The sequence below is a fragment of the Ciconia boyciana genome, chromosome 4 (assembly GCF_034638445.1).
Source record: "Ciconia boyciana chromosome 4, ASM3463844v1, whole genome shotgun sequence".
Lineage (NCBI taxonomy): Eukaryota > Metazoa > Chordata > Aves > Ciconiiformes > Ciconiidae > Ciconia > Ciconia boyciana.
Window position 1 is genome coordinate 17,017,599 of NC_132937.1, and position 26,678 is coordinate 17,044,276.

Sequence of the window (26,678 nt, forward strand, 5' to 3'; positions counted from 1 at the left end):
TGTCATGATTTACCTATGTGACATTTAAGTGGGGTAAAGAAGGATTACTCTAAATGCCTGACTTAACCCAACTAAAGTTTGACCTGGCACATTATATTTCAGTGTCATTTTCACATGTGTGGTTTAGTTATTTACATGTTGCTGTCTGTTTTCTTTGGAAAGTTTCAGATATTGAACAAGAGCCAATCTTTAACCCAAGGTTCACATAAACAGCAAACAAGAATGTTCTTAGTACCTGTCTAGAAGCAGTTTACTGACATGCCCTGTTTCTGACAATAATTCTATATGCTTTTGAAAAAATGAACTTAAGAAAGTGTTGGCATGAGAAATGCCAAAATTCAGCCTTTTTACAAAAACGAACTATCATATACTGCTTTAAAATAACCAGTTGAAATCAACTGCAATAAACTGGTGCAAAGGACAGGAAAAGTGGGTCTAGCCTCTGCTGAAATGGCTGATAGCATATATAAAAAACACTTGTCTTAACAGGGAAGGAAGTAAAATGTAACTCTCTTTTCACCTCTAACATCCAAATTTTTTCTCCTAGGCAGTGACACGATGTTCCCAGCAAGCAAATGGCACTTGAGTCACAGGGCTCCAGCCTGCTGCCTGCACTGCCTTCCTGTACAGCATCACATTGAGTTTTGTGGGGTGGAGGAGAAGCACCTTGGACCTTTCTTTCTGTTGTGGTTTAGCCCCAGTCGGCAATTAAGTACCACACAGCCGCTCGCTCACCCTCCCTCCCTGGTGGGATGGGGGAGAGAATCTGAAGAGCACAAGTAAGAAAACAGTTTAATAATTGGAACAAAATAACAACAACAACAACAACAACAACAACAATAATAATAATAATATTAGTAATGAGAAGGAAAACAACAAGAGAGCGAGAGAGGAACAAAACCCAAGGGAAAAAAACCAACAGTGATACAACTGCTCACTACCCACTGACCGATGCCCAGCCAGTCCCCGAGCAGCGACCGCTACCCCCCTGCCAACTCCCCCATTTTATATACTGAGCATGACGTCATATGGTATGGAGTAGCCCTTTGGCCAGTTTGGATCAACTATCCTGGCTGTGCCCCCTCCCAGTTTCTTGTGTGCCTGGCAGAGCATGGGAAGCTGACAAGTCCTTGACCAGTGTAAACACCACTTAGCAACAGCCAAAACATCAGCGCGTTATCAATATGATTCTCATACTAAAATCCAAAACACAGCACTATACCAGCTACTAGGAAGAAAATTAACTCTATCCCAGCCAAAACCAGGACACTTTCATGAGTAGAGATGTTACTGGACTTGTCAGAGGCTGTGCAGAGCAGCAGCAAGATGTGCTGTCAATCAGGGTTTGGGGTTTTGTATGCATCCTCCCAAACTCCCCTGTCTCTCTGGCATGCTGTCCCTCTCCAGGTCAACCTCCAAGGTAGCTACTGGGTCAGTACCTTCAAAGCACTCATTTTATGAGCTCATCACAGCATTTCAGCAGAGATGCATCATTAATCACATCTGGGACCAGAGGAATCCTAGGGAGGAGAGGGAAATCTCTCCACAGTCATTCCTGCAAATAATGTACTCCTGCCCATGGTACCCCTTCCTTTACCCAGGAAAGGCATGGCATGGCTGTCTCTCCCACATGCTGCAAAGCCTCCCTTTGGCAAAACAGCTCTAATCAGTGCTGCTCAGCAAATCACGGCAGTCACTTACGTTAACTTTATGAGTTACACAACTGACATGCTCATGCAGATGTTGTTTGCAGAATATTGGAGACGATGCCAGCCAGACACTTGGCACCAAGACCCAATCTGGGAGATGAGGAGCTTTCTAGGCTCATTCCTAACATTCATTATTTTCATATTTAATAAGAAAATTGACATGACATATCAGGGAGACTGGTCAGTCAGCTACTATGGAAACTATTAGTGCAGAAAAATGAATAGCCTGGCAGTTAAATGTCTGTAACACCCATACTCTCCCTGGAAACAACTTAGAAATAAGGTTATTCATCTGAATTTATCCCATGGTCCCTGGGCCTCATAACAGTGGTTGAAAGTCACTGAAACACTTTGCACTGCTTGTTGCTGGATCTGGGTACTCTGTGGTGAACAGTGAGTGTTTCTAAGGCAGAGTTATCCTAAGTCTTAAAATCCAGCAGGCAGAGCTCAGAAACTTCGCAGAAACACTTGTGTGCATTTTCCTGGGTACAAACCCTCTGGAGATCAGTTTCCTAGTGATGGCTTCAAGGGGGATCTGTAGTGTGATAGGTTTAAGAAAGTCATTTAGGTATAGTGGGTCCTGAAGTCTTTCTTTATAAATATAGTTTTCCATAGTCACTGTCAGTCACTCTCTAGCACCCATACAGGGAATGAGGGTCTTTAAAATGTGCATAATAAGAAAAGTCTCACTAACAGTGGGTCTGGTTGAGCAAGAGAGACAGGTTTCTGGGTGCAACCTGTCTCTTGTCTTGAGTGCCTCTTTTCTTGGGTGACTCCTCTTTCTTGCAACCTGTCTCTGGTCTTGGGTGCAAAAGACAGGTTGCTACTTGCACCCAAGTCCCAGTTTCAGACAATGCAAACGAAAAACTCTCAACTTCATCTTTCATTCTCTTATACTGCTTTCTTCACTGCTTACACCTCTTTGACTATATCTACACAAGTAAATAAAATGAGCCAGCATCCATTTTCCAATCCTGAATGCAAGTGGATGGCATGGCTTGTATTGCTAGGACTAAATTTCCTACCCAAAACAAGGTAGTCTTATCTGTGTCTTTCCAACTAAAAACCATCCCTGGCTCATGATGCCCACTGAGTCATGCTCAGGTGTTATTTGGAGAGAGCTTAAAATGTGCCAGGGAACAGGCTAACAGCAGCTCAGAAAAATCTTCTCCTGTCCCCATTCAATCCACCAGCACAGATGTTGCCTTCGGGTCTGCAGCTCAATTCATCAATTCAACACCATTAAGACCAGTGGATATTGAAGAGATTTGTACTCATGTTCGCAACAATGAAATTTCCCCCAACTCTTATCTTAGGATGTGATGAATCACCTTTACAAAGTTGCTTCCTCCCTCCAGTGACTATAGGAGGAGCTCAGATGACTAGTTTCTACTGGCTGCCTAACTTTTAGGTGACTAAAGTTAGATGAAAATCCCATGTTAAAGGATTAAGGACTTCCTCCATTTTTAAATCTGAATGGTATTAAAACCAACCTTGATTTTGCAGGGAATGAAGAAGTCCTACTTAGAACATATGCAGTTCAGTTCTTTCCTGTGAAGTTGCCATATGGCAGGGGAGTGATGGGAAGAAGAAAAATATTGACAGTGATGATATACCTTATTACAGAGCATACGGACCAAATTTTCCTCTCAGTTACATTAGTGAAAATCTGGAGTGAACAGCCCTGTCTCGATAGGAAAATCAGATCAGTCAGTGGATATACAAAGCCAATTATGAGAGTGAAACAAAAGCAAACTTGAGAAACATTATGGTATAGTAAAGAAGACGTGGTAGGATGCCAGAAGACAGGAAGTCATTGGACCCAGCACGCTTACTCTTCCTTTGAAAAAATCATCCAATCTACAGTAACCACAAGTGGTCAGAATCTTGTTTTATGCCTGAACTTGGCAAACTGAATGAAAGCTGCCCAAAAACATCTGTTCTGGGTTCCAAACATTTATATAGCCCTTTGTTAGAGTACCAAAGATGGCATTACATCAATAGAAAGGAAGCATTGGAGAAGAAAGCAGTACAAGGATGCTAGAGGGAAAAGTCCAAGATTAACACAAGACCTGCAACGTTTTACACACCAATAATTTTCATTTATTCCTTGCTGAACACTCAGCTGATCAAAACTTTAAACTATATTTGACAGACAAAACCAGCAAGTGCTTCAAGGAGAGAGACCATGGTGCATTCCTATTTCCATACTATTTAGAAATGCAACTTAGCAGTTGTATTACTATTTAGAAATACAACTTATAGACAACTTAGCAGCAAAAGCTGCAACGATAGCACTGTTTGTCTACTATGTTACAAAGACATAAAGGCAAACGTAGCTGAGAAGACTTCTGGAAATACAATGGGAAGTATATTTACTCAATAATAGTTGAGTATGGTTTATTTGAAACTTACTCTTGCAACCAACTAGCAAAAGAACTATTTTCTATTCAGGAACCTTTTCAGCCTGTGTAAGATAATCAGAAAAGTATAGTTTTTTGGACCTACATGGTAGGATGATGCCATTCATGTGAAATAGAAGAAGTAAACAGCAAGAACTCAGCCAGACAAAAAAAAATAAAAACCCAAATAGAATTACCATCAGCAATTTTGCACACAAAAGAGTTAAACTGCAACTTAATAAATAAACTATGTATATTTTTTCTTGGAGGCCTATAAAGACTGAGGTTTTGCAAATGAGTTCAAAGACAAACTATAGCCAACTCAGTGTCCACAGTTTCTTTGGAAGCAGCATGGAACATTTGGGCAGAAGAAACGGTTCCAACTATCCAGTGCAAAGCCTATACTTTAATTTGCAAAAGCAAAAAGCTGTGATTTATACCTCTGAAAGGAAGAAGTAAAAATAATAATAATAATAAAAAAATCTAACAGTACATTCTGTGTAGGTTTATTATTTTGCCAACAGTTTGTGGGTTAGATGATGAGGTATGTTCCTGAAGATTAGACATCACCTTTTTTTTTAAACAAACAAAACAGCAGGAAAAATCAAAATTCCCCTAAAGCAGAGGCAGTCCTTGCGAAAGTTCAGAGCTGTTGTGGCTCCCCCTTGGCTCCTTTTTTTTAAAAAGAAAATTCATCAACCAATAGCATTAATCAGCTTTGGCTCACAGACAGCATTTTTGCTTCCAGTTGAGGACAATTAGAGGCACAGTGTCAACTGGTCATTTATTAGGTTGTATAAAGCTCTGTGGATACACATTGTTTTTGTGACATCAAAAAATTCTCATGAAAAATGATGCTATTGCATGTAGACATCCCCTGGTTTCTTCTCCTTTTAAACTCAACAGATTTGCTAGTTCAGAGGAAACTAAGTAGTGTTTTGGAGAATAAATGCACACTGAAAGCGAGTAGTGTAGCTCCACTGACAAAATCAACTGACAAGTGAAAATCAAATGGGGTAAATGGTGAGCTATTAATCCATTCATTCATACCTGATGGTATCCTTCATAGCATAGCTAAGGGAATGGGGTCTTGATCTACTTAAAGGTTAAGTGACGAAATTTAAGAAGATGAAGATTTGGTCCTTTACAGTTATTGTGACAATATTGCCATCACATTATTGTCCAACATGATTTCTTTAGGCCTCCTAAACTATCAAAACCCCCTTAATGGATGTCTTTAGTAGGTGATCCACAAATATGCTCATGATAGAGCCTCAAGAAATTATTAAAATTTGGCCAGATGTTATGGTTAAAAATGGAATATTTTTTCTTGGAGAGGAATCTTTTTCATTGTCATGACTTCTCCTAGCCACCAAAGGCCTATTCTAAGACTGCAAATTAAAAGTAAAAATAAATATATCAACATTGTGCAGTAAAAGAGTCCGGCCAAAATAAAAAAAAAAGTGCATGAAATAATGCACTTTTGGGATGAAACAATGATGAAACAATGTCATTCTGCAGCCTGAAAAATATCACTTATTGCTGAAAAAAGGCACTCATAGGTTGCACATGATTAGATGGTTCTTCTGGGTTTCTTGGCAGTCAGTCCAGAAAATCTATTTCTTTAAACTTGCCTTTAAAGTATCTTATATATCCTAGTTAGAACAAGAGAAATTTGGGGAACAAAAAACCACATTTAGGGCAATTCCAAGTACCTGTTGTAATGCTACTCACAGTCTTCCAGTCCCTAAAATGTGTGTGGGATTTCAGCGCACCACTATACAACTGTCACTCTCCTCCTTAGAGGTAGTTGCCCATTAATGGATAAATGAATTTTCTTTGTAAACTTCATCTCCTTTGGCAACACCCAGGGCAGAAGGCATTCAGGCAGTGTAAAGGTATCTTTCTCCAGGTCCTACCTAGTATAAATCAGGATGCGTCCTTATTGAAATCTTAGCCCTGCCCACAGTTTCTCTCTGCTGAGCCTCATATTTTATGAATCATTGCTATTACTCTGGAGCTGGTTTCCATGAGGGCTCTCATTTTTAATGTTTTTGCTCCTAATAGACTGGTCACATTTCAACTTTCACTTCCTGTGGCAGGATTTATTGAAAGTATTATGAAGACAAAAAGACCCCATGAGTTTCCAAAGTGTAGATGGTAAGAGTGTTTACTATTATGCTGGAAGAGAAAAAGAAGGGATATAAAAAGTGATTCACAAGGACAAAAGCCAATCTGTTAACCAGGGGAAGGAGGAAGAGATGCCTTCCACAGACACATTGTGCCATTTTCTTCTTCTACATTCCTTCTCTTCCACATTCTTTGGATGGGATACCAGATATGGTAGATGCAGTATGGCAATTATTACATTCTTCTGAAACGTGGTAATTGAATAAAACACAGAAGTGTAGAACATCAGGTTGACACATGCTTATAGAAATACATGTGGCTGACCAGTCTTCATGGCAACTGGATTTTTCTCATTTGTGTGAATTTCACAAACTGCATCTTCCTCTTTTCCTTTCCTTTCCTTTCCTTTCCTTTCCTTTCCTTTCCTTTCCTTTCCTTTCCTTTCCTTTCCTTTCCTTTCCTTTCCTTTCCTTTCCTTTCCTTTCCTTTCCTTTCCTTTCCTTTCCTTTCCTTTCCTTTCCTTTCCTTTCCTTTCCTTTCCTTTCCTCTCCTTTCCTCTCCTTTCCTCTCCTTTCCTTTCCTCTCCTTTCCTCTCCTTTCCTCTCCTTTCCTCTCCTTTCCTTCCCTTTCCTTCCCTTTCCTTTCCCTTTCCTTTCCTTCTTTTCCTCTTCTTTTCTTTTCTTCTTCTTTTCTTCTTCTTTTTTTTTCTTTTTTTTCTATTCAATTTTGCCTTATTTTCTAGGACCTTCTAAACCAAGATTATACCCCACTGGCAAATTTTCCTATAGGAGTGTGATAGTCATCAAGAGAACAATGTCATTTGGATGAAATAAGACTCCCTAAGGAACCCCTTAAGAGCTGGAAAATCTATAAAAAGTTCTTACTGAAAGGTAACCCAACTTGTGATCTGGTCTTTTAAAGTAAAATATTAGGGATGCTTTATAGATTTGGGGCATTTCTCGTTATGGGAAAGAGAAGATCACTGCTTTCTTAGGCTATCAATATATATTTGTAGGGCAGCAATAATTCTTCCAGTGAATTTCATGTTCCCATTGAAATGTCTTTACTTGTTTTAAACAAGGCAAGAATTACAAAATGATACTACGCTGACAAGATCTAAAAATAAAGTCGCTTGGCAATTGTGTTAAAATAAGCACTGCTACTAGCTTGATGTAAATAGGAGGGAAACTATATCCTAAGAATGACTTCTGTTGCCTCTGGGCATAGTCACCCAGGTGGAGAAGTGGCACCTGTTCTTCCTTAGGTCATTTATCAGTTCTGGGGGAAAGAAATCTCTGGAGAGCACACCTGTATCTGTAGAGAAGAGGTCAGTACTGCTCTATTTCTGTCTTTGGTATCCCTGCATAACTTTGTGGTTGATGCTGAAATAAGAATTACTGACACTCATGCACAATGATGCATTTAAGTCTGTTGCAATTAGCTGTTTCTCGCTCTGACACTGACCTTCTGGCATTAGACCTCCCTGCACCTTGGTTTATCCGCCCCATGAAATGAGGGTAAAAATACTGACTTCTCTTGTAAAACCAGTCTGAGATTTACTGCTGAAAAGCACCACGTATAAATTAGGTAGAATATTTAATACCTAATAGCATATGTAAAAAGAGCACTAACTCCACTGGCTTGTCAACTCTCATCGCACTCTTGTGACATTCACTTCTGACTGAACTTGATTCAAAGTGGCCAGTTTACATGAGACTCCATTGACCACCAGACAGTTTATAATGGTAAATTTTACTTGGTCTTCAAGGCTTCTCTTATCTCCTGAATTAGGAATTATCCCTGGTGATGAACGTAAATCCTGTCTTTGATGAGGGCATAAGACATAAGGATGATAATAACAGAAGGGATGACGCTTTCTAGTTTTAGTAATGGGTTGGAAAAATGCATATTTTTCTGTGGCAGGGGTCAATACAAAAGGATCATTAATTCAGTCCAATTTAGTGGACTGAACACTATCAGGACAGTTCATGAGGGCCAAGCAGCAATGCCAGGACCCCTCCTGCACACTGTCAGGAGCAACAGAAGCTGCCAGAACCATGTTACGCACATGAAAAGAGCTGCCGCTGGTGCAGGAGACCTGCTGATAGGACTATACCAGCCATCTGCATGGCCATCCAGCCACCTCCTCTGAGGCCATCTCTTCCTGGTGGCTAGCTGAATGGCAGCATCCCTTGGGTGTTTAGTGGCATCACATGGAGTTATACTGTTTAGTGGCAGATACTCCCCCTCTCTCCTGTCTTTACCATGTAACATTTGCCTGTGTTTCACATAGCAGTGGAGGCAAAGTGCTTAGTGAGTAAGTTTGTAGCATCCTTCATTAAGAAGTTACATATAGAGAAAACTAAACCTGACTAGGAGCCTAATGAGCTATTTTGTAATTTGATGAAATGGTGTGACCTACCATTGGACTTAGTCCAAGGAGTTTTGTGTGCTAATCTGATGCTAAGCACAAGAAGGACTTTGGGGATACCAACTTCTCTTGGGTGTCTTGCTCACCATTGAAACTGCATGGCTATAATTAACATCAATCATACTGGAGAAATGGAAGACCAAAAGCTATCTGGGGGACTATAGTGCTCAGGATGAGAACCTGTGCTAGCCAGCACTGTCACTGGGGAGTAATTAGGTCTTCTGCAGATCCTAGTAGGACTCTCACATCTCTAGCTGCCTTCTGGCGCATCTTGCTTAAACACTTAGTGCTGGGTGACTGAGGACTCCAGTATAGATGGAGTAATACTGAGAAACAGGAAAAAAAAAAGAGGGGGAGCTGCCAGCACTTTGGACAGCATTATTAGAGTGAGAAGTAATGTCTCTTCCCTGGAACATTTTAACCAGTGTAAATATATCAATACTATCCACATTTTAAGTAGGCTTCTTTGTGACTCATGATGAATCAGAGGATGCAGCTGCCCTGCTCTGTGCTCAGGTATGGTGTGAAAATGAAGTAGAAAGTGCCGTCAAGTCATAATAATAAACTTTGTTTATAGACCTCATTTCATTTCCAACATTTCAAAGCCTTACCAGTATTAATTAATTAAAATCTTGCAGCAGCTCTTTGAGTTGGGCAAGGACTATTATATCATTATATCAGTTGGTAAACATGGAGACCCTGAAGGCTAGATTGAGACTGCCTGCTTTAGGCACTCAATTTATTTGTTGCAACATCTAAAAAAAATAGGTGCTTGGCTCCAGCAGAATGATTCAGATCACTTAAGGCAGGTGCTTATGCAACCTATACAAGCAACGCAGAGACGGATGCCTCTGAAGTAGCACCCAAGTGATGTTCACATGTTGCTCCATCAACTGAACAGTGAGCTGTGGGTCCTTCATGGAATGATTTAGTGTGGTTGCATGTAGCCACTCAGGTGTAGGCACTAGGAAATATTATTCTCAGGAGTGTGGCTGGGTAAGTGCTTAATTCAAGGCTCAACAGTGGGCAATCCTGCTTACGTGGGAATCAAAATGCAAATTCCCCTCTGAAGGGCAAGTACCTGTGTTGTGGGATAAGTTGGGGGAGGAAGCACAAGATATTAATGGTTTGAGCACTTATCCAGAAAATAGAAAACTAGAGATCTAGGCTCTCCAGGCCAAGGGGGTCTGACCCCAGCATTTCCACTTGTCCAGACTATACCAGGCAACAGGTAAGGCTGGAGTGGAGGCATTGCCTCTTCCTGCTGAAGGTCGACCACTCAACAACCAGACATGTGAGATGCAGAAGCTAGAGAGTTTCAGCCCAATGGAAGGGGAGGTCTTTTGCTTGTAAATCTTCTATTTTAGAGCTCTATGAGATAAATGGCATGAATTGAGTTAGGCCAGGGAACAGGCGTTCCCTCATACCGCAGGCTTAGCTGACACTTAGGAATGCCCAGGTGTTTCCACACTGCCAGACTGACTTATTCCTCTCCTGTACCCTGGTATCCAGGTCCTCCACACTCTGCACTTGTTAGCTGGCCATTAGGGAGCCATTTGTTCCATCCAAGAGGAAAGCTGGGCATGGCCAAGATGACAGTGTGCTCCAGGCTCTCCTCCAGGCACAGTGTGGACATGCACCATGCAACTCTCGCTCTTTACCTGGTGCAATATTGCAATGCAAGTCCTCAAACCCCAGTATCCTTCCTGTCACTTCCCAGAGCACACAGGAAGAAGATTGCTGCAGAAAAGCCCCTATTTTGGCACCTGTGTTAGGAAAAAAACCAACACAGAAATAACTATAATTGTACCCCAGGGCTACAGGGAGATGTTGTCCAGTAGAGATCAGGATCAAGCGCTGTGCAGGATGGATGGGACTGCCCACTTCAGACGCTCCCAGCTCTCAGCTGTGTGAACACAAGCCAGCCTGTAACAAGCAGTCCAGAGGCACAGACTCTCTTTCTGGTTTGGCCCACAAAAGCATTGTAAACATGTCCCAAATTTCTCTTGCTGAGGTGTTGCATGCTAGCTCAGCGCCACCTAAAACTGGTGGGTTTGGTCAGGCCATGACTTAATGAAGTGGGCCCTTTTCAACACCTCGGGAGATATTAGCAGCTCCTCACCCACTTGTGAGTCATGATGGACTGTCAGGAGCTGTCAGTCACTGAACACATGCGAAACCATATGCTTATGTGCTTAAGTTACTCTTAAGTCCAAAACACACTGTCCAGATTTATATACACACTCAGTTTCTCTGGGATGTAGGTTCTTCTTCTGATGAAATGGACTGAGCCATTCCCTGGGACTTAGACACATCCAGTTCGTTCTCATGGGGACTTAAGTTGACTCATGGATGGTTTAAATCACATTCACTTACTTCTTCAAACTATGCAGCATCTCAGAAACGGAGCCGAGAAAAAGACTCAGGAGTCCTGAACCTGGGCTTGAGCCTGATTTATTATCATTTTTACCTGCTAGAGGTTTCTTTGATGTCAGCAAGACTCTATCCCGATTAGCAGTAGAGAAGAAGAATGTGGGTTAATGCATCCTGCTCTACCCACTCTTTAACATAAGAGTGGCTCCTATTAACATTTTAGCAGTTTGTCCTTTTATGCAAGAACTTGCACAGCTGACTTGGCTAAACTTTTAATGGATACGCTTCTAGTGTGGGAGGAAATGTTAAGCGCTGCTTATTGTTACTTAGAATTACACACCCAAATGCCATAGCTTCATCCAGAGTTCCCAGGCATCTAGCTGCTTTACTATCATCTACCACAGCACACTATATCACAAATAAGATCTTCCTTACTGCCTAAAGTAATGTCATTATGCACTGTAGGAGCCAAAGAATGCTAGGTTTGCAAAACATATGCATTGCTTCAGATTGCAGTGAATTCATTTAAGAGGAGATCAGGCAACAACCATTAATTTCAGTGCAATAGATTTCTCTGCTCTTCTTATTTACCGAGATGTTGTCTCACCAGATCAAATCAATGAAATTACGACAGATTGCCCAGCGTACCAACAACAGCCAATATCTGCCTAGCATCTCGGAGAGGCATCCCTTTATCAAAAGTCTCCAGTTTCTGTTCTGCCACATCTCTACCATTCAGTCTGTTTTGTTGGAAATAGAAAAGTTAAAGTTTTCCAATGTACTTGGCTGAGTCAGAAGCTCTTTTGGGCAGTCATGCACAGGCGCACGTATTGACTGCCCTGCTAGCAGTAAATTTGGCCCCACTGTGCCAAAGGAGATGTGCTATTGTCCTTGGGTGCACTTCTGGAGGCCACGTGTGGGACATACACAACTCCACCCTCAGCTGAGGTGGGAAACTTGTTGAAAGTGGTTTTGAGGTTTTGTTAAGAAGCAAAACAGGAAATCTGTATGAATCTGGGGTTTAACTATTTTTTTAACTTGTTGCGCTCCCACAGTATTTTTTTAAAATAGAAAATAAATAAATGTCAGAATGACAAACATTCTGCAACTGACCACATCTCAGTTTTGGGCTAAGCCCAGGGTTTTACTGGTGCAGACTAGACTTCAGGCAACAAAGAGAACCTGGAGTAGTCCAGGGATTTTTTCTTTTCTTTTTTAAGCAAACCAAGCAACTCAAAGGCTGTGTCAACTTACTTAAGTGCTCTTTATACCAACTAATCATAGCTGGCAAAGAAAACAATGCTGACTATTGCTCCCTTCCCTGCCTACACTGGAGGCGAGGAAGGCCAAAGACACAGAGCTGAAACGGCAGCTCTGTGCCATCTGGAGACACTCCGTATCCTCAGCCCGGCTGCTTGGGATCAGAGAAAGGACCACTGAGTTGGTCCTAAAAATCAGTGAAAAGGACAATGAACACGTCAGTGGGGTAAGGAGCATCAGCACAAGCCTGCCTGCCCCAACACACTGACCCCCATATGCAGTACGGCTACCATTGCTGAGGGCATCTGGTGCCCTTGTCCCTTTTGTCACCAATATTCCCTCTGGTAACTGTGAAAAGCATAAGAGCTGGTTTTATAGCCTTAGTAATGTGGGCCCTCCCCAGCCCTGAGAAAACTACGGTGAAACCATCAAGTCGTCTCGGCGACAGTGCCAAGCAGCCCGGGAAGGGGAAAGCCATCACTGCTGGCCTTGATGTGGGACCTAACGGCAAAAACCTCCATCACCAGAACTGCAAACTGCTGTGCTTTGTGGTACATTGCTGATTCACATTCCATGACACTGCTGAGCAAACTCTACCTAGATGTCTCCACAACTCTGTTTCTAGTACTATATAACGCTGGGTTTGGGTCAGATTCTGTGATGAGATATGCTGATGTCATTCACAAAAAACACTACTAAGACAGAGTTACTGATAGGGATAATACAAATTGGCTGAGCTATATATTGCAATTGGGATCAACCAGGCAAGTTCCTCACAGTTTGCTCCCAGTTTATTTAAGCTGCTTGTGTGTGCTGCATGAGGCACTGGCAATGCTTTTCTGTTGCTCCAGCATCACTCTGACGTCAGCACTTTTATTTGATTTTCTGTCACTGTTCTCGCAGATTAAATTTCAACCAGTGACCCACAGCTTGATAGCTTATTAGCAAATCCCTCTGAGCCATCTAGTCCTGCCCTTGCTTAACAGTTAACTCTACATTGCACATACTCCTGAAGCCTCCTGAACTCAGCACCTCCCCATGTGAAAGCTCAGTCAGACCCAGTGCTGCTACAAAAGCCTATGGGGATCCATGCCCAGCTGCATGTTTTCAATGACAAATCACTAATGATTCCTATTATGAGTCCTTGGGTCTTTTCAAGTCTTTGAGGTTGTGTAAAAACTCCTCATGGACAGTCAAAGCTTTCCTTTCCCACCCCTCCCCTCAGCCCTTGATCTATAGAGGAATTATTCTGACTTCCTTCTTGGTGAAATCTTAAAACAGGGCATTCTTACTCCTTTTGTTGTTCAGCATCATTATTGCAATCAGGCAGACTAAGGCAGCTGGGATAATGCTCTTTCAGCTTTCTTTTGCTGTGATACATGAATATAAAACTCTTGGTAGGCAGTGGGAATGGAGAAGCTGTCTCAGATCATGCTCTGGAGGTCACAGACCCCAACTCTCACTTTTGCAGTTAGGTTGGATGGGACACAGGTTGCTGTGTCCCTGAGTGCTTTACAATCCCACTCACTGGCAGATATCTTGAGCTCAGCTCTTCCTATGCCCAGCGCTGAGTCACAGTGACCAGCAGGTTAATAGTGAAGATAGATACAGCCATTGCTTTGTTTTACTTCCTCCATGCATCTGAGCAGATCTCTCACCTTGTACCTAGATTATCAGTGCCTTCAAGCAAGAAATTATATTGTGTATAGTCTAAAGTGAGCTATAGCACACACTTTTCCTTCTAACTCTTCTTAAACTGCTACTTACACAAGTATCCAGACTGTGCACTGTCAAAATCTTAACCCACGCTCTTCCTCCAAGCTAAGAAAATCTCTACAAATGCTGAACCAAGACTGTTTTCAGCACCCAGCAGGTAGAGCACAGACACAAGGACTCTGGTGCACCCCTGCCGAAGCCACGGATGGGACTTCCCAGCCCCACAACCTCTTTTTGCCTTGACAGAAACTTCACTCCAGAAGTCAACCTCACCAATTTCAATGGGGAGACGCTTGATTTATGCCAGGCCGAGATGAGCATCCAGCCGTGATTCTTTATTGCCTTTTAAAGCCAAGAGCCCAGCAGAAGCCAATTGTCTCTGACGCGAAGCTGCTGCACACCCAACGTGGAATCTGCACAACTCCATAAACCAGCAGTGGTCTAAATAAAAACTTCAAACAAGACATTCTGGCATTGGCCAGAAAGAGCAAAGATAAATAGCTGGGAGCCGACAAGTTGTGAAGGAAGAACCACTTGACTGTTGGACAGAGAGCAAAGTAAGAGGCAGAAATTAGGCAGGGTGCTGGGAGGCTTGTAACACTCCCAAAAAGCAAAGGGGTCACAGCATTTAATTTGATTAATTCATCGCCGGTCCAAAAGACTTTGTACTGAGCCTCAAGCAGCGCAATAAACATACAATCATTAAGAGAGGAAATAAAAGATTGGTTGGGTGGTAAATACTCCAGCTCCCTCTCCCACTCCAGCTTCCCTCTTGTTTCTTCTCTCCTTGGTCAGTGCAAACGCTGGAGGCGACACAGTAAGCAAGTGGTAGCACTAAAACAACAACAACAACAAAACTCTCTGTATTTCAAATGCCTTGGTCAAAACACTTTCAAGGAAAGCTTTGACTTGTTTTCCCCACCATTTTTGTTTTCCCTCAACAGCCCATTCCTCTAGGAAAAGCCGTGGGCAGAATGGAGTGACAGTCATGCTAGCTTGGCCTCCTCTCCCCAGGACTGGCAAAAGACTTGGTGGAAGACAACAAGAAGGATGTTTATCCTAAGGGGGCTGGATAATGCTTTTGGAGGTCATTTCAGTAGTTTTGGTTGTACTCCATCCAGGGGCCCAAACAGCTGTTTTGATGCATGTAATTGTATTTACAAATAATGGTATTTTGTAAAGCTCCGATGCTAACTTTTATGGGCCAGATGGTACAGACACTCACCCTGTAACTGTACAGTGCCTGTCTCTCACCACAGGACACAGGGGGAGGGCACAACCCCCCCACTGACACTGGGGCTGGAAAACTTTTGCAGCTGCTTGAAGCTATGTAGGAGCCTGGCGTGTCCGAGGAAACCACAGCAGAGGCAGAGCTGGGGAAAGGGAGGGTGACTAATACTCCATACATTCTCAGCAAGTGAAGTTCACATCTGGCTCTTCTCCCATCTGCTTCAAGCACTGCCACTGCTCCCACGCTGCATTTGCTGGGCATCACTGTGTATCAGACCTCACCATGGCTCTGTACAGCAGGAAACTGCTTTTGTCCCCTTTTCCCAGACAGACACTGAGGTTTACCACAATTTAGATACTTTTCTGCAGTCACATGAGAAAACTATGATATGGAAGATGGGTCTCCAAACCCTGGACCACACATCAGCCTGCCTCTGCATCTATGCACACAATGCCATATGACACCTAGGTCCCGTTGAGTCAAATGCCACTACTGAAGAAAGCAAGGTGGCTTATACGTGTGTTTGAATTTATATCTAATGAACTTCGTTCATCACCTGATTGTCACTTCTCCTCCCTTGTTCCAGTATGTAAAGGTGTATCCATGAGTATATATGCAAGACTCAGCCAGTATGGACATTCATTTTATGTCTCTAAGCTGGTCAGATTAGAAAATGTTCATCAAATATAGTGTTGGACCACTGTTTCCCCTACTACCAAAATAATGTGTTTGCTGCAGAATAATGAACCAACTCTGTGATTCTGGAGCTATAAAAAAAAAATTATTTGTGGAAAGTATTATTATACAAAAATCAGCAAAGTTTGATTAATAAGGCAGTTGGCTAACCCTATTTGCCTGTGTCATCCATATACATTCAGAAGAACAAATATGCTTACCCACTACTGAAATACAGATCCTTTCTTGGTGTGAAAGTGTGGTTGATTAAGGCTTCATGATAATAGTCCAGAACTGCATATGCTGTTTCTTAAAAAAAAACCCCAAACAACACCCCCTTCAAACCAAAACAAAACTCATGGTGGCTTTGCCAATATTTCACCATGTTTGTTTTTGCTCATAGCAAGTCCTGTTTTAAATCACACTAATGCATTTGACTTCTGAGAGAGGACAAACCAGAGATTTATTCTGTGCTGTGTGGCAACAGTCCATTCCAGCAGGAAACTGAGCCATGGAGGGGAGTTTTGTCAGGGAAGAAATCTCATCTGGATAAATGACACTCCTCAGCAGAGCATTGTTACTTATATGTGTGTTTGTACTGACATCAGATGAATGCTGTTCATTCATTTGATTGTCACTTCTCCTCCCTTCCTCCAGTATTCCTCCTATTCTCCCTTTGGAAGGTTTAATCACCCAATGTAAGGCTTTTTAACAGGAACAAAGGTACTTTTAAGATAAAGATGTTGGAAAATAACTTTAAACAAATAAAACATACAGTTGGGCATTTAATAAGTGTGACTTGCATATGTACACATGCATGACACAGCCCCTCTTCTCCCACTCAAGTCATAGGGCCAAACACTACTCACTGTGTGATGCCCATCCTCCATCTAAAGCTGATACTGATTCCTTCAGAGTTAAACCAGCACCATACAGACTAGCTGAGGAGGAAAGGTCAAATCAGAAGAAATTCAGCTTGTAGCACTTCTGGACGTTAAGGGGGGAAGGCGTGGGGAGGCTTGTAGGTAAGTTAAGCATTAATTTGTAAAGCATGTTTGTCATGCTAAGTACCCAGCATTCGGAGACTGATGATTACTACCTTCCTAATAGCTGCATATGATTAACTTTATAGTCCTGTAAATTTACTGTGCATGGTGTCTGTGCTATATCTGCTGAAACCCATGTACTTATTAGCTGATCTTTGAGCCATGATGCCCCATATGCAAGCAAGGCAATCTTTGCTTGTATAATCATTGTTTAAAAAAAGAGGCAGAAATACGGTGAGCATAAAGTAGCATAGACCTTGATTAGTCTCGCTACAAAGACAAGCAGAAATACAGTCCTGCATATAGTGACTTTTGACCTCTGCTTCCCCCCTAGCTACATCCTGGCCTGCAATGTTTGTAACTAGGACATAGTCAAACAGGTCGTATACACAAATTGCCATCTTATTTATGCACCTTAAAATGTTAAATGTGCTTTTCCTCATTTGCTCACCTAAGGAAATAGGGAAGAGGTAACCATTCCTGCTTTTTTCCAAGGCACAAGCTATGGCATTGAGACTGCTTATCAACAATGCAAGTCTCTTCTTCAGCATCACATATGAAAGTGAAGCAGTCAGACACATGACAAAGAGATGTGGAGTTTGCTATGAGAACCTCTTTAAAATACAGCTCTGCTCTCAGTCTCCCCAGCTCAGCTGTGGCACCAATCTGTGGTCTCTCCCTGGGTCCCTCACCTGCGGCTTTAGTAACTACTGGAGAGTAGATGAAAGGATCTGCCATCCAGCCGTGTGCAGTGCCTCAGGTCACAGAGTGCCAGAGGGGCCCCAACAACATTTTGCAAATGCATGAGGTGTACCTCTGGCTGCAGGGAGTAGAAGGAGGGAGTCAACTGAGTCAATGCTTGGTGCACATAACTTGAAAGTTCAGTTTAGGATGTGCCCAAGTGACAGTATGACTGTGACAAGGCAGGATCTGAAACACCTTCTGCTGCATCCTTGCGTATAGGCCAGACTAATGCCACTGGACTAGTCTTCTGCATCAGCCAAACAGGAAAGCAGGGTTTAATTATTTTTGATTAATTAGTCTTTCTAAATGCAAGAAGGTTAGGTGAGCACAAGGATTCTTACAAGCACAGCAATTTCAGAAAAATGCAGCAGGAAGCAACAGGTCATGGGGAGTGGATGGGAAGGAAGGTGGGAAGAGTTATTAATTAGTGTTTATGGAAAGGACTCCATTTTCTCCAGAACAATGGTGGAGAAACAGGCGGTGCACTGGGAGAATAGCCATATGCATTAACACTGCATTTTTAACTCCAAGAGGTCCCAAGAGATGTAAAATGAGCCAAAGCTCACAAAGTCCCCATTAATGAATGGCCAGTGATAGTCCAAGCTGGTGCAGTACAGGGAATGGACGTTTGCTGTGGCCAACCAAGGTGGCTGGTGACACTCCCTCAATGGGACACTTTCACTCTTGGTATAGATTTCTTGTGCAAGGAGTGCAACCAGCTCCTCCAGAAAGTAAGAGGAACAACCCTTCCCTTGACATCCTAACCTTTTTAGATTGTAAAATCATACATAGGCTTTAAGGTTATAAGGCAGGACTGTTTTCTACTGTATGCATGACCACTGCATAGCACCAGAGAACACTGAACTTTTCAGAAATGGCTAAGTGCTGTTATAACACAGATAATAATAATAAAAATAACAACAATACAGTGGCACCTGCACCAGCACACTACACTGAAACAAACTGCAATACCTGAATGCCAAAGAGCACTAAACGGTTCTCCCATCACTCTTATCACAGATATCTCTTCCTAGCGTGGGTAGTTTTTGCTCCATATTTCATCTCCAGCAACATACAATGAAGTTGCAAATGGCATTACTGAGCATGCCAAAATGGTCATGCAGTAAAGATAACACTGAAATTGCGATACAAATCTATTTTCAGCTTTCATCTGAATATTCAGGATGTCTCCTCTTATCTCTGTTATATATTATTTTTGTATTGTGAAAGATGACAAATACCAAATGGCAGGAGCAATCAGGCTATAGAAATTGCCTCCTGGGACAGAGCTATATGTTCTCATAGGGCTTTTTTTCTTTTACCTTTTATTTTTATGATTAGTCAATCACTGTTTAGCCACCTCAGTGAAATGCAAGGTGAATTAGGAGAAAGAAGGTCAAGGTTATCGTGGAAAAGTTTAATCCCTCCTCAGTGGGAACTGGTTAATAGTTATGGCTAGACTCAAGTGCGGACCTCTGTTGGGAATCCCAGTGAAGGCAAAGACAGAGCGGAAAAAAAGCTGCACTGAGATCTTAGACAGTCATAAGCAGACAGATGTTCCTAGGCTTTAATGAGCAGTCTTGGCTCCAGGCCTTTCTTGGCAGAGCTGTTTAGTTTTAGTATTTTTCCTTGTAGTGCAAGGTATGGCTCTAGTTAGCTGGCTCTGCTTAGCTAACTGCTGATGATTTTTCCATCTAAATAATAGCTTGACAATGAAGAAACCAGTTCATAATCTGTGACTTGATGGATTAGGTCATGGGGAACAATTGTTGTAATCATGTTGTAATCATGAAAAGTAAAAATAAATAAAAATAATAATTTTAGTTTAAATGAGAACCAGTTTTAAAAGTTTAATCAACAAATCTGATGGAGCTCCTACTGCAAGTTCTACCACTCCATCTTACACTTTTATCATCATGGACAATAAACTATAGGAAAATAACATGAAATGGACTTTTTCTTTACCAATTCTATTTCCAAGTTAGCCTGGTGGGGATCATGCCCCTACTTTGGAAACTCATTTGGGTTCAGCAGTGCTGAGAATTTTCTCTTGAAAATTTGCTACGCCTAAGTGAAATAAATTGGAAAGTACAGGTTTAGCAAACATCTTCTGTTCAGAAAGCAAAAAGGCTACAAATCCAATTGTTATCAAACTGTGAAATCAGTAACTTCCAATAAATAACTGAGAAATAGCCTTATTAAAAATTTTGAAGACTTTTAACCCTTGTCTGCTAGGACACAACTTCCTTAATGCAATAGCCACCACAGCACTTGGTGGAGAATAATTTTGTTCTTTGTCAGGCATGTAGCAACCCTGATATAACCAGTGACTGAATTCGGTATTTTTTCCAATATTTCTAGGTGTCTCATTTCTGGATGTCACAATTGGTCTGATATAATATGATATCATGAATGGGAATGTTTTCATGGGATAAGCTCTCATTTTAGACTGCTTTTCATTGCTATAGTCCAGATCCTGGTCTCAGTGAAGGAAATGGAAATGTCTAGGTGGCTTAAACAGGAGCAGTCTTTGGATCTCAATCAGTTACAAGTCAATAAAAAACTTAAGAGCCTTACATTGGCAGGTTATACAAATTCTCTGCTCCCTCTGTGTTCTCAGCTGATTCTCTTTTCATTTTGGAGGTTATGAATTACATTTCTTTGAAGCTCTTTTTTAGCACATCAGAATCTCATTCACCACTGGTTTGTTCAGTAAAGTTCACCCTTTTCCAGAACTAAGTGTGAAATCTGCTTTGTGATAAATATATGATGGTGCAGGAGCTCTGGGATTGCTCCCAAGCTAAATTCATTTATATTGCAGCAAAACGCTTGCCTCTGTGTCATCATGAAAGCAGCTCCCTATTGTAAAGTACAATTCAGTCTCTCAGACAAGATTCAGATTCCTGTTTTTTTTCCCCCCCTCTGCAGGAGAGAAACAGATGTCGTTAGCAGCCGAAAGGAGCTTCCTCCCTCCTCATCTACCCAGCTTATATTTCCAAGTAATGAGTCCTAAAACTCTTCAGAGTCAGTCGGCTAGGGTTTATTGTTTCCATGACACCAGTCCCTTCCCACAGACACTCAATGCTCAGGATAATTACTTTACATGACTCCTGCCGACTGGAAGTGACAGATTTACACTAGGATTGTACCCAGGGTCTCCATATATTCAGCCCAGCTATCACCGTGATGGGTCCCTCTGGATCCGCAGTACACAACACCAGTCATGGGACCCTGACCCAGCTCCACATCTTCCTATGCATCTGGTCCATCCCATCAAGAAATGGCTTTTGTATGTTTTGTGGACCAGAGCAGAGGCTCTCTGCTCAGTACTGTGGCTGTTTTCCCAAAGGCTGGGCAATGACTACTACTCCACAACATTAAACACCAGTAGGAGGGATGCCTACCTTGCCAACGTGTATTATAATTGCTGCTGTTGCAAAATGCAATGGTGAGATTTTTGGAGTAAGTGCAACAAGTTATGAGAGATAGGCAAAGGTAGGACAAATATTTATAGAAATTCTGTGTAACAACTCAAAGACTTTTAAAGGTTTTGGCTTAATGCGTGGACAACTTTCTTGTCAATCTCCCCAAAGTTTGGATGCAGAATGGGAGTCAATTACAAAAAGCCAGAGAAGTTATTGACTCATAAACATATTTGCTGTAAATAGCAAGTCCCTCTTTGTTCAGCATTAAAATTTGAATGCAGTAAGTTAAAATAGAATAAAGCAGAGCTTACCTGAAGAGGCTGAAGAATCATAAGTACTTCTGTCCTTCCTATTTGTCCTGAAGGGCTGAATGTCCTTTTCCCTGTAAGTTCCAAACCCTTCAAAGCTTCTTCTTTTATTCCCACTTGCATCATTGTCCCTCTTCTCACTTGAGGAATTCATTTCACCAAACATGTCCAGCGACTCTGACCTTCCATTACTCTCAGTATTACCAGAGTATCTCTTTGTGCAAGAGTCAATGGGATCATTGCTTGAGTCACTTTTATCTTTACTCTGTGTCCACTGCTGGGCATCAGAAAGTGATAACGTAGATAGTGTATCCACTTCAAAGTTAGTCTTTGAGCCTTTGTGTCCGTTTTCACAATGCTGGTGCTTCTGCTTCTCCTTATGCTTGCTTTTCTCGTTGAGCAAGGAGAGGTCTTTATCTGAGCCGCTTAGCCTTTCGTTGATTGCATGGCTGGAGAAGCCAGTGGACTTGCTAGCAAAGAGACCACTCAGATCTTCATGTGTCCCCAATATCCGCTCATCCTTATGCTTGTGCTTATGTTTGTGTTTCCTTTTGTGAAGTCGGCCACTTGAAAGGCTTGTTCCTCCAACCTTTGGAGGGGCCAAAGAGGACTGCATGTCTCCAAGGCCCATTCCCACAGGTGTTTGTAGGTGCACTCCGTGTTTTGCTTTATGCTTGGCAGTGGTGGACATCTTCATATGAGAGCTTGCATGGAATTGGGGTGGGGGCACGGTAGGTCTCATAAATGGGGAAGCCGCTCCGAGCGTGTGAGACAGGTACAAAGGAGCTGGATACTGACCATAGTAACCAAGATTCATCATAGGCATTGATGTGTAAGGCATTCCATAGGGTGCATAGTAACTCCCACTGGGAATAGGGTAACCGAACCCTTGTAAAAAAGGCACCTTTGTCATGGTGTCATTGGTTTTGGCAGGTCTACCACGCTTCTTCTTAGACTTCATGTCAGAGGTCCTGCGAAGATAGAGCAATGGGTCATACTGGATATATGGCACAGGGTAGTAGTGATCAAAATTAATCCTGAAGATGCTGGGATATGGATTTTCATGATAAAATGTGTAACTTCTATGTGAAATCCTGAACACTTGAAACTTATTGATGAGTTCCTCAAGGTCTGCTAGAAACTGGAGGTCATCTCTGTTCTGCAGGCTTTTCCTTTTCCTCTTGTGCTTTGGCTTTTTAATACTCTCATGAGAGAGAAAATTATCCACAATGAGGTGCTTCTGCCGGTGACCATGCCTATTCTTTGTGCTGGTGTCAGATGGGATAGCCTCTGGATTGTCCAGGGTGCAGAAATCAAAGGAGTATCTCCGGCGGGATTCTGAGCTTTTCTCAGCTTGGTCAGAAGTGCTGTTGTTGTCTGTACCTATCCCACTGTCGCTTGGTATGGTTTCCTCGCTGTGAGACTCGCTCACCGGTGACAGTGTGACTTCTTTCAGAGAACCTATTTCACAGAGGTGGGAAGGTGAATTAGCCATTAACCTGGGTGGAGACAGCTTCCAAGTTCCACTGTGCATTCCTTTCTGGGTTTTTGTAGGAAGAGCACTGATAGGTTGAAGATTTGGCATAGTTTTTAACTCTGAAAAATTTGTTTCAGTGCTTGCAGGGCTAAGGTTGCCATTAGTCCCCACTAACTGTGTCGAAAATGGATGAATAGCTGCTGGTGACAATGCCACAAGTGACTGCAGGTTGGAAGGCACTGCTGGGTTTTCTGGCTGGCTGGAAACAGGCCTTGAGTGCTTGATGGCTGTCTTAGGTTCTTCTGGCTGAGGCTGCAGCTCTGCTCTTGGCTTTCTGCCCCGTTTTTTACCAATGTAGATAGTCCCCCTCTTGCTGACATTGATCTGCTTCCCTAGTCTGGCATCAATGGTGGTTGGCCCAGCACTAGACGGTGGCTGAACTTTTGCTTTCAGAGCTATGCTGCTGGAGCAGGAGGACAAGATCTGATTGAGAATATTCTTCCTCTTGAGGGTCTTCATTTTATTAATGGTCTTGATGGTCTTCTTATCCAAGACCCCAAGCTTCCCGACCTTTTTATGAAACTTGAGTTCACTGATGGACTTGTCCTCTCCCGGGACCATCTGGGCCAACTTGGCCAGATTCCGTCTCCTCTTCCTTTTCTTTGTTCCTGGAAATTCACGATTGATTGGACTCACTGGGCTGGTGGAGGTTCCCTCATGAATGGTTTCAACAGTGAGCAAAGGCTGTTTCTTTGGTCGTCCTCTTTTTTTCTTGACAGGTGTGATCACAGTTAGACTGTCTGTATTGGTATACAGAGGGCTGGACGGTGTGATGGGATAGGCTGAAGGAGGCTCCACCATCAGCTTCTCAGATGTTGTCATGGAGGTCTCCCGAAGGATAGATTTAGGTTTGCTGCAGGTCCATCGCCGCTTAGCTGCATGTTTGGGGTGCTGGACCTCAGATAATCTGCTAGCTGTGGGAAGATCAGTGGGTAGGAGAGTGGATGTCACAGCTACAGATTTTCTGAGTCTAGTGGCACTGTTGGGGGAAGCTTTGTCAGTGAGCACACCGCTGTCGATAGCTACTAAGGGGGACTCATTTTCAATCACTTTCCCTGGCTTTGTGGCTCGCAGATCTTTTTTACTCCCCTCTGGTTGAGAGCTAGTCCTGTTTGCTACTTCACTGCTCATAGCAAGTCCAGAAGGCAGGCTTTTCTCCTGGATAGTTTTCTCTATGGAAGATTTTGTGGATTGCCTTTTTTTCCTTTTGTGGCCAGATGTATCTGTTGTCGGAGACTTTATTGGGATAGTAATTCGTACATGACTGGTGTCACTTTCACAACTGCTAGCAGAAATGGGATTCTGCTTCGAGGGTGATGTATCCAACACACTGTCCATTGAGTAAGACTCCTTTTTCCCTTCCATGCTGTCATAGGATTTGCTGTCAAATGCTTTCTGAGCACTCTTCACCCATTCAATGTCTGCGGTTTGGATGGTTTGACTTATCAAGTCCTTTTTGCTGGACTTCTTCTTTGTACTCCCGGTGGGCTGATCGGGGGCCTCCAGCTGCACACCTCCCTCTTGATCACCAAGAGGCAAAAGCCCATTGCACTCAGAGGCGCTGCTTGGCTGAGCAGCTGCGCTGATGTTGTTGGGTGATGGGACTGCACTGCAAATGGCAAGCTCTTTACTACTGGCCGACAGCTGCCCCCACGTGCTGCTGGCACAGGACTTCTTTGCTTGGGATTTGCTGAAGGAAACTCCTGGCTCCGGAGCGGAGACCTTGGTGGCACTAACTGCTTCTCGACTGGGTTCTGTGTTGATGATGCAACTTTGAGAAGCGGATCCAGTATCAGAGCTCGCTGACCAGTCAAGATGGTGCTGGTTGCTACTTTTCTGCTGGTGCTTTGATTTTAAGGTGTCACCGGTGAAGTCTTGTTGGAGGCCCGGATCATAGTGCAGAGCAGAATGTTTTTGTGGTCTGTCATAAACCTGGAAGGTAGAGAAAATAAATAGCAAAAAAAAAAAAAAGTTAGTTTATCAGTCAGTTCATAACCCCTGGTTGCAGCTCTTTATTTGTACAGTGAAGGACAACTCCATAACCAATATGCTTGTAAGGGTTTGGAGCCTTTATAAAGTCTTCTTATACTTGATCCAAATTTGCATTTAGATTCATGCACTGTAAACAATTTTTGTTTTGTTTTCCCACTCTAAAAACAATAGAAATATTTCTGTAAATGTTAAATTGCTAAGGAAACATATTCTATTGATTTTTAATTTAAAACACAAGTAGAATATTGCCCTTCAATAGATGAATGGTGCAACTCAACCTCCTGGTGAGAATCCCTTTTTCCTAAAAAATAATCCCCTCAGAACTTGGTGCTCAACTACAGCAATTAAGCTCTTTGTTGTAAACAAGAAAAATGCAAAATTATCATCTCAGAAGTTGTAACAAACAAGAGGAAAATCCATAGGTCCACTTCCCTATGAAGCCAGAGTCTGCAAAGATTTACTTGCTTAAATTTCCACATAGAAGTCATCCCCACAAACTTAGTGCTTAAAATCATATGCATAGCGTCAAGTGTGTAAGGCACAGTTGGCAGGTTCAAGATTTGCATTACTCCCTTTCCATTTTAATAATCTGCTATTTGCAATGTTGGTAAGAGATATTTTCAATATGATTTCTAATCCAACAGCAGCTCTTCGAGCCGCAGAGGTTACAGTAAGGGCAGAATTATGCTGAAGACTTACAGAGCAAAAGAAAGTCTACTTTTTTTCTTGGTGGGTCTCCTTCAGCTAAAGAAATTATGTTTGCTACAGCTGTAACCTTCTGAAAAGTCTCTCAAAGCAAAGAAATTTTTTTTTTCTTTCATTAACTGACTCTTATAGCCATTTGTTTTCTCCTGTTAAATTTAGGAGCTTTTTTTGGAAAGCTCTGGATCAAACTGTGCAACTGATTTTGTATACCTAGTACTGCAAACAACTGTTCTTAGCAAACTGTAATGACACAGTTCTGAATGCCAAATAAATGATGAGAGACTTAAAATAAATGTGTAACTGAGGAAAGAACAATAGAAAACAACTGTTAAGTGTCTCGTGTTTCTGCAAACACCCTGTTATAATTAAGTTTCTATCATCAGCAGCGTTATGTTAGATCCCCGTTCAGGGTGTTTGCAACAGAGGTTTTGGGGCAAGGAGGCTGTCAGCATAAGAGGGTTTTGAGCTGGGAAAAGAGGTGTCCCCAGTTCTGAGCAACTTCAGAGGGATTTGAAAACTGCTAAACACCCCTAAGCCCATGGTGCATTATTTAGTGACCAGTAAACATACATGTTATGGGCAAATTGATGTTGAGATATCCTTCATGTGCATATAAAAATGGGCATGTGGCCTTTCTGGAATAGGCAATAACAATGAAGCTGTTCTGGTCCATCGTATGAGGAGTAATCAGGGACTCTTAAATCCTGTGGATAGTTCAGCTGTCGTGCACATGGACCAGCCATGCTCAGGGAAAGCAGAGATTTCCAGGAATTGTGGAGTGAGAAAATGAAACAGCGCAGCTGCGGTGGAGCTGCAGATGTCTTGGGTGAGTGACACCCGGTTTCTTCAGCCTGAGAAAAGAGCTGAAAGCATAAACAGCCCTCAGGGAATGAATAGGTTCCTCCTCCTCCTCCTCCTCCTCCTCCTCCTCGCAGTGGCCTCCCGTGCATGAGCCACACAGCGCGCAGTGGCCATGACCCACGCTGCTGATGCC

The 26,678-nt window shown here is 42.5% G+C and overlaps 1 protein-coding gene across 5 annotated transcripts in view; it reads right to left on the reverse strand.

The window, feature by feature from the left end:
* Positions 1 to 26,678, reverse strand: part of SETBP1 (SET binding protein 1) — a 283,375-nt gene that overhangs the window by 65,558 nt on the left and 191,139 nt on the right. For all 5 annotated transcript variants that reach the window (XM_072859829.1, XM_072859828.1, XM_072859827.1 and 2 more), the window contains one exon: positions 21,454 to 24,919. In XM_072859829.1, the coding sequence (XP_072715930.1) occupies positions 21,454 to 24,919 (3,466 nt within the window). The remainder of the gene's footprint in view (positions 1 to 21,453; positions 24,920 to 26,678) is intronic.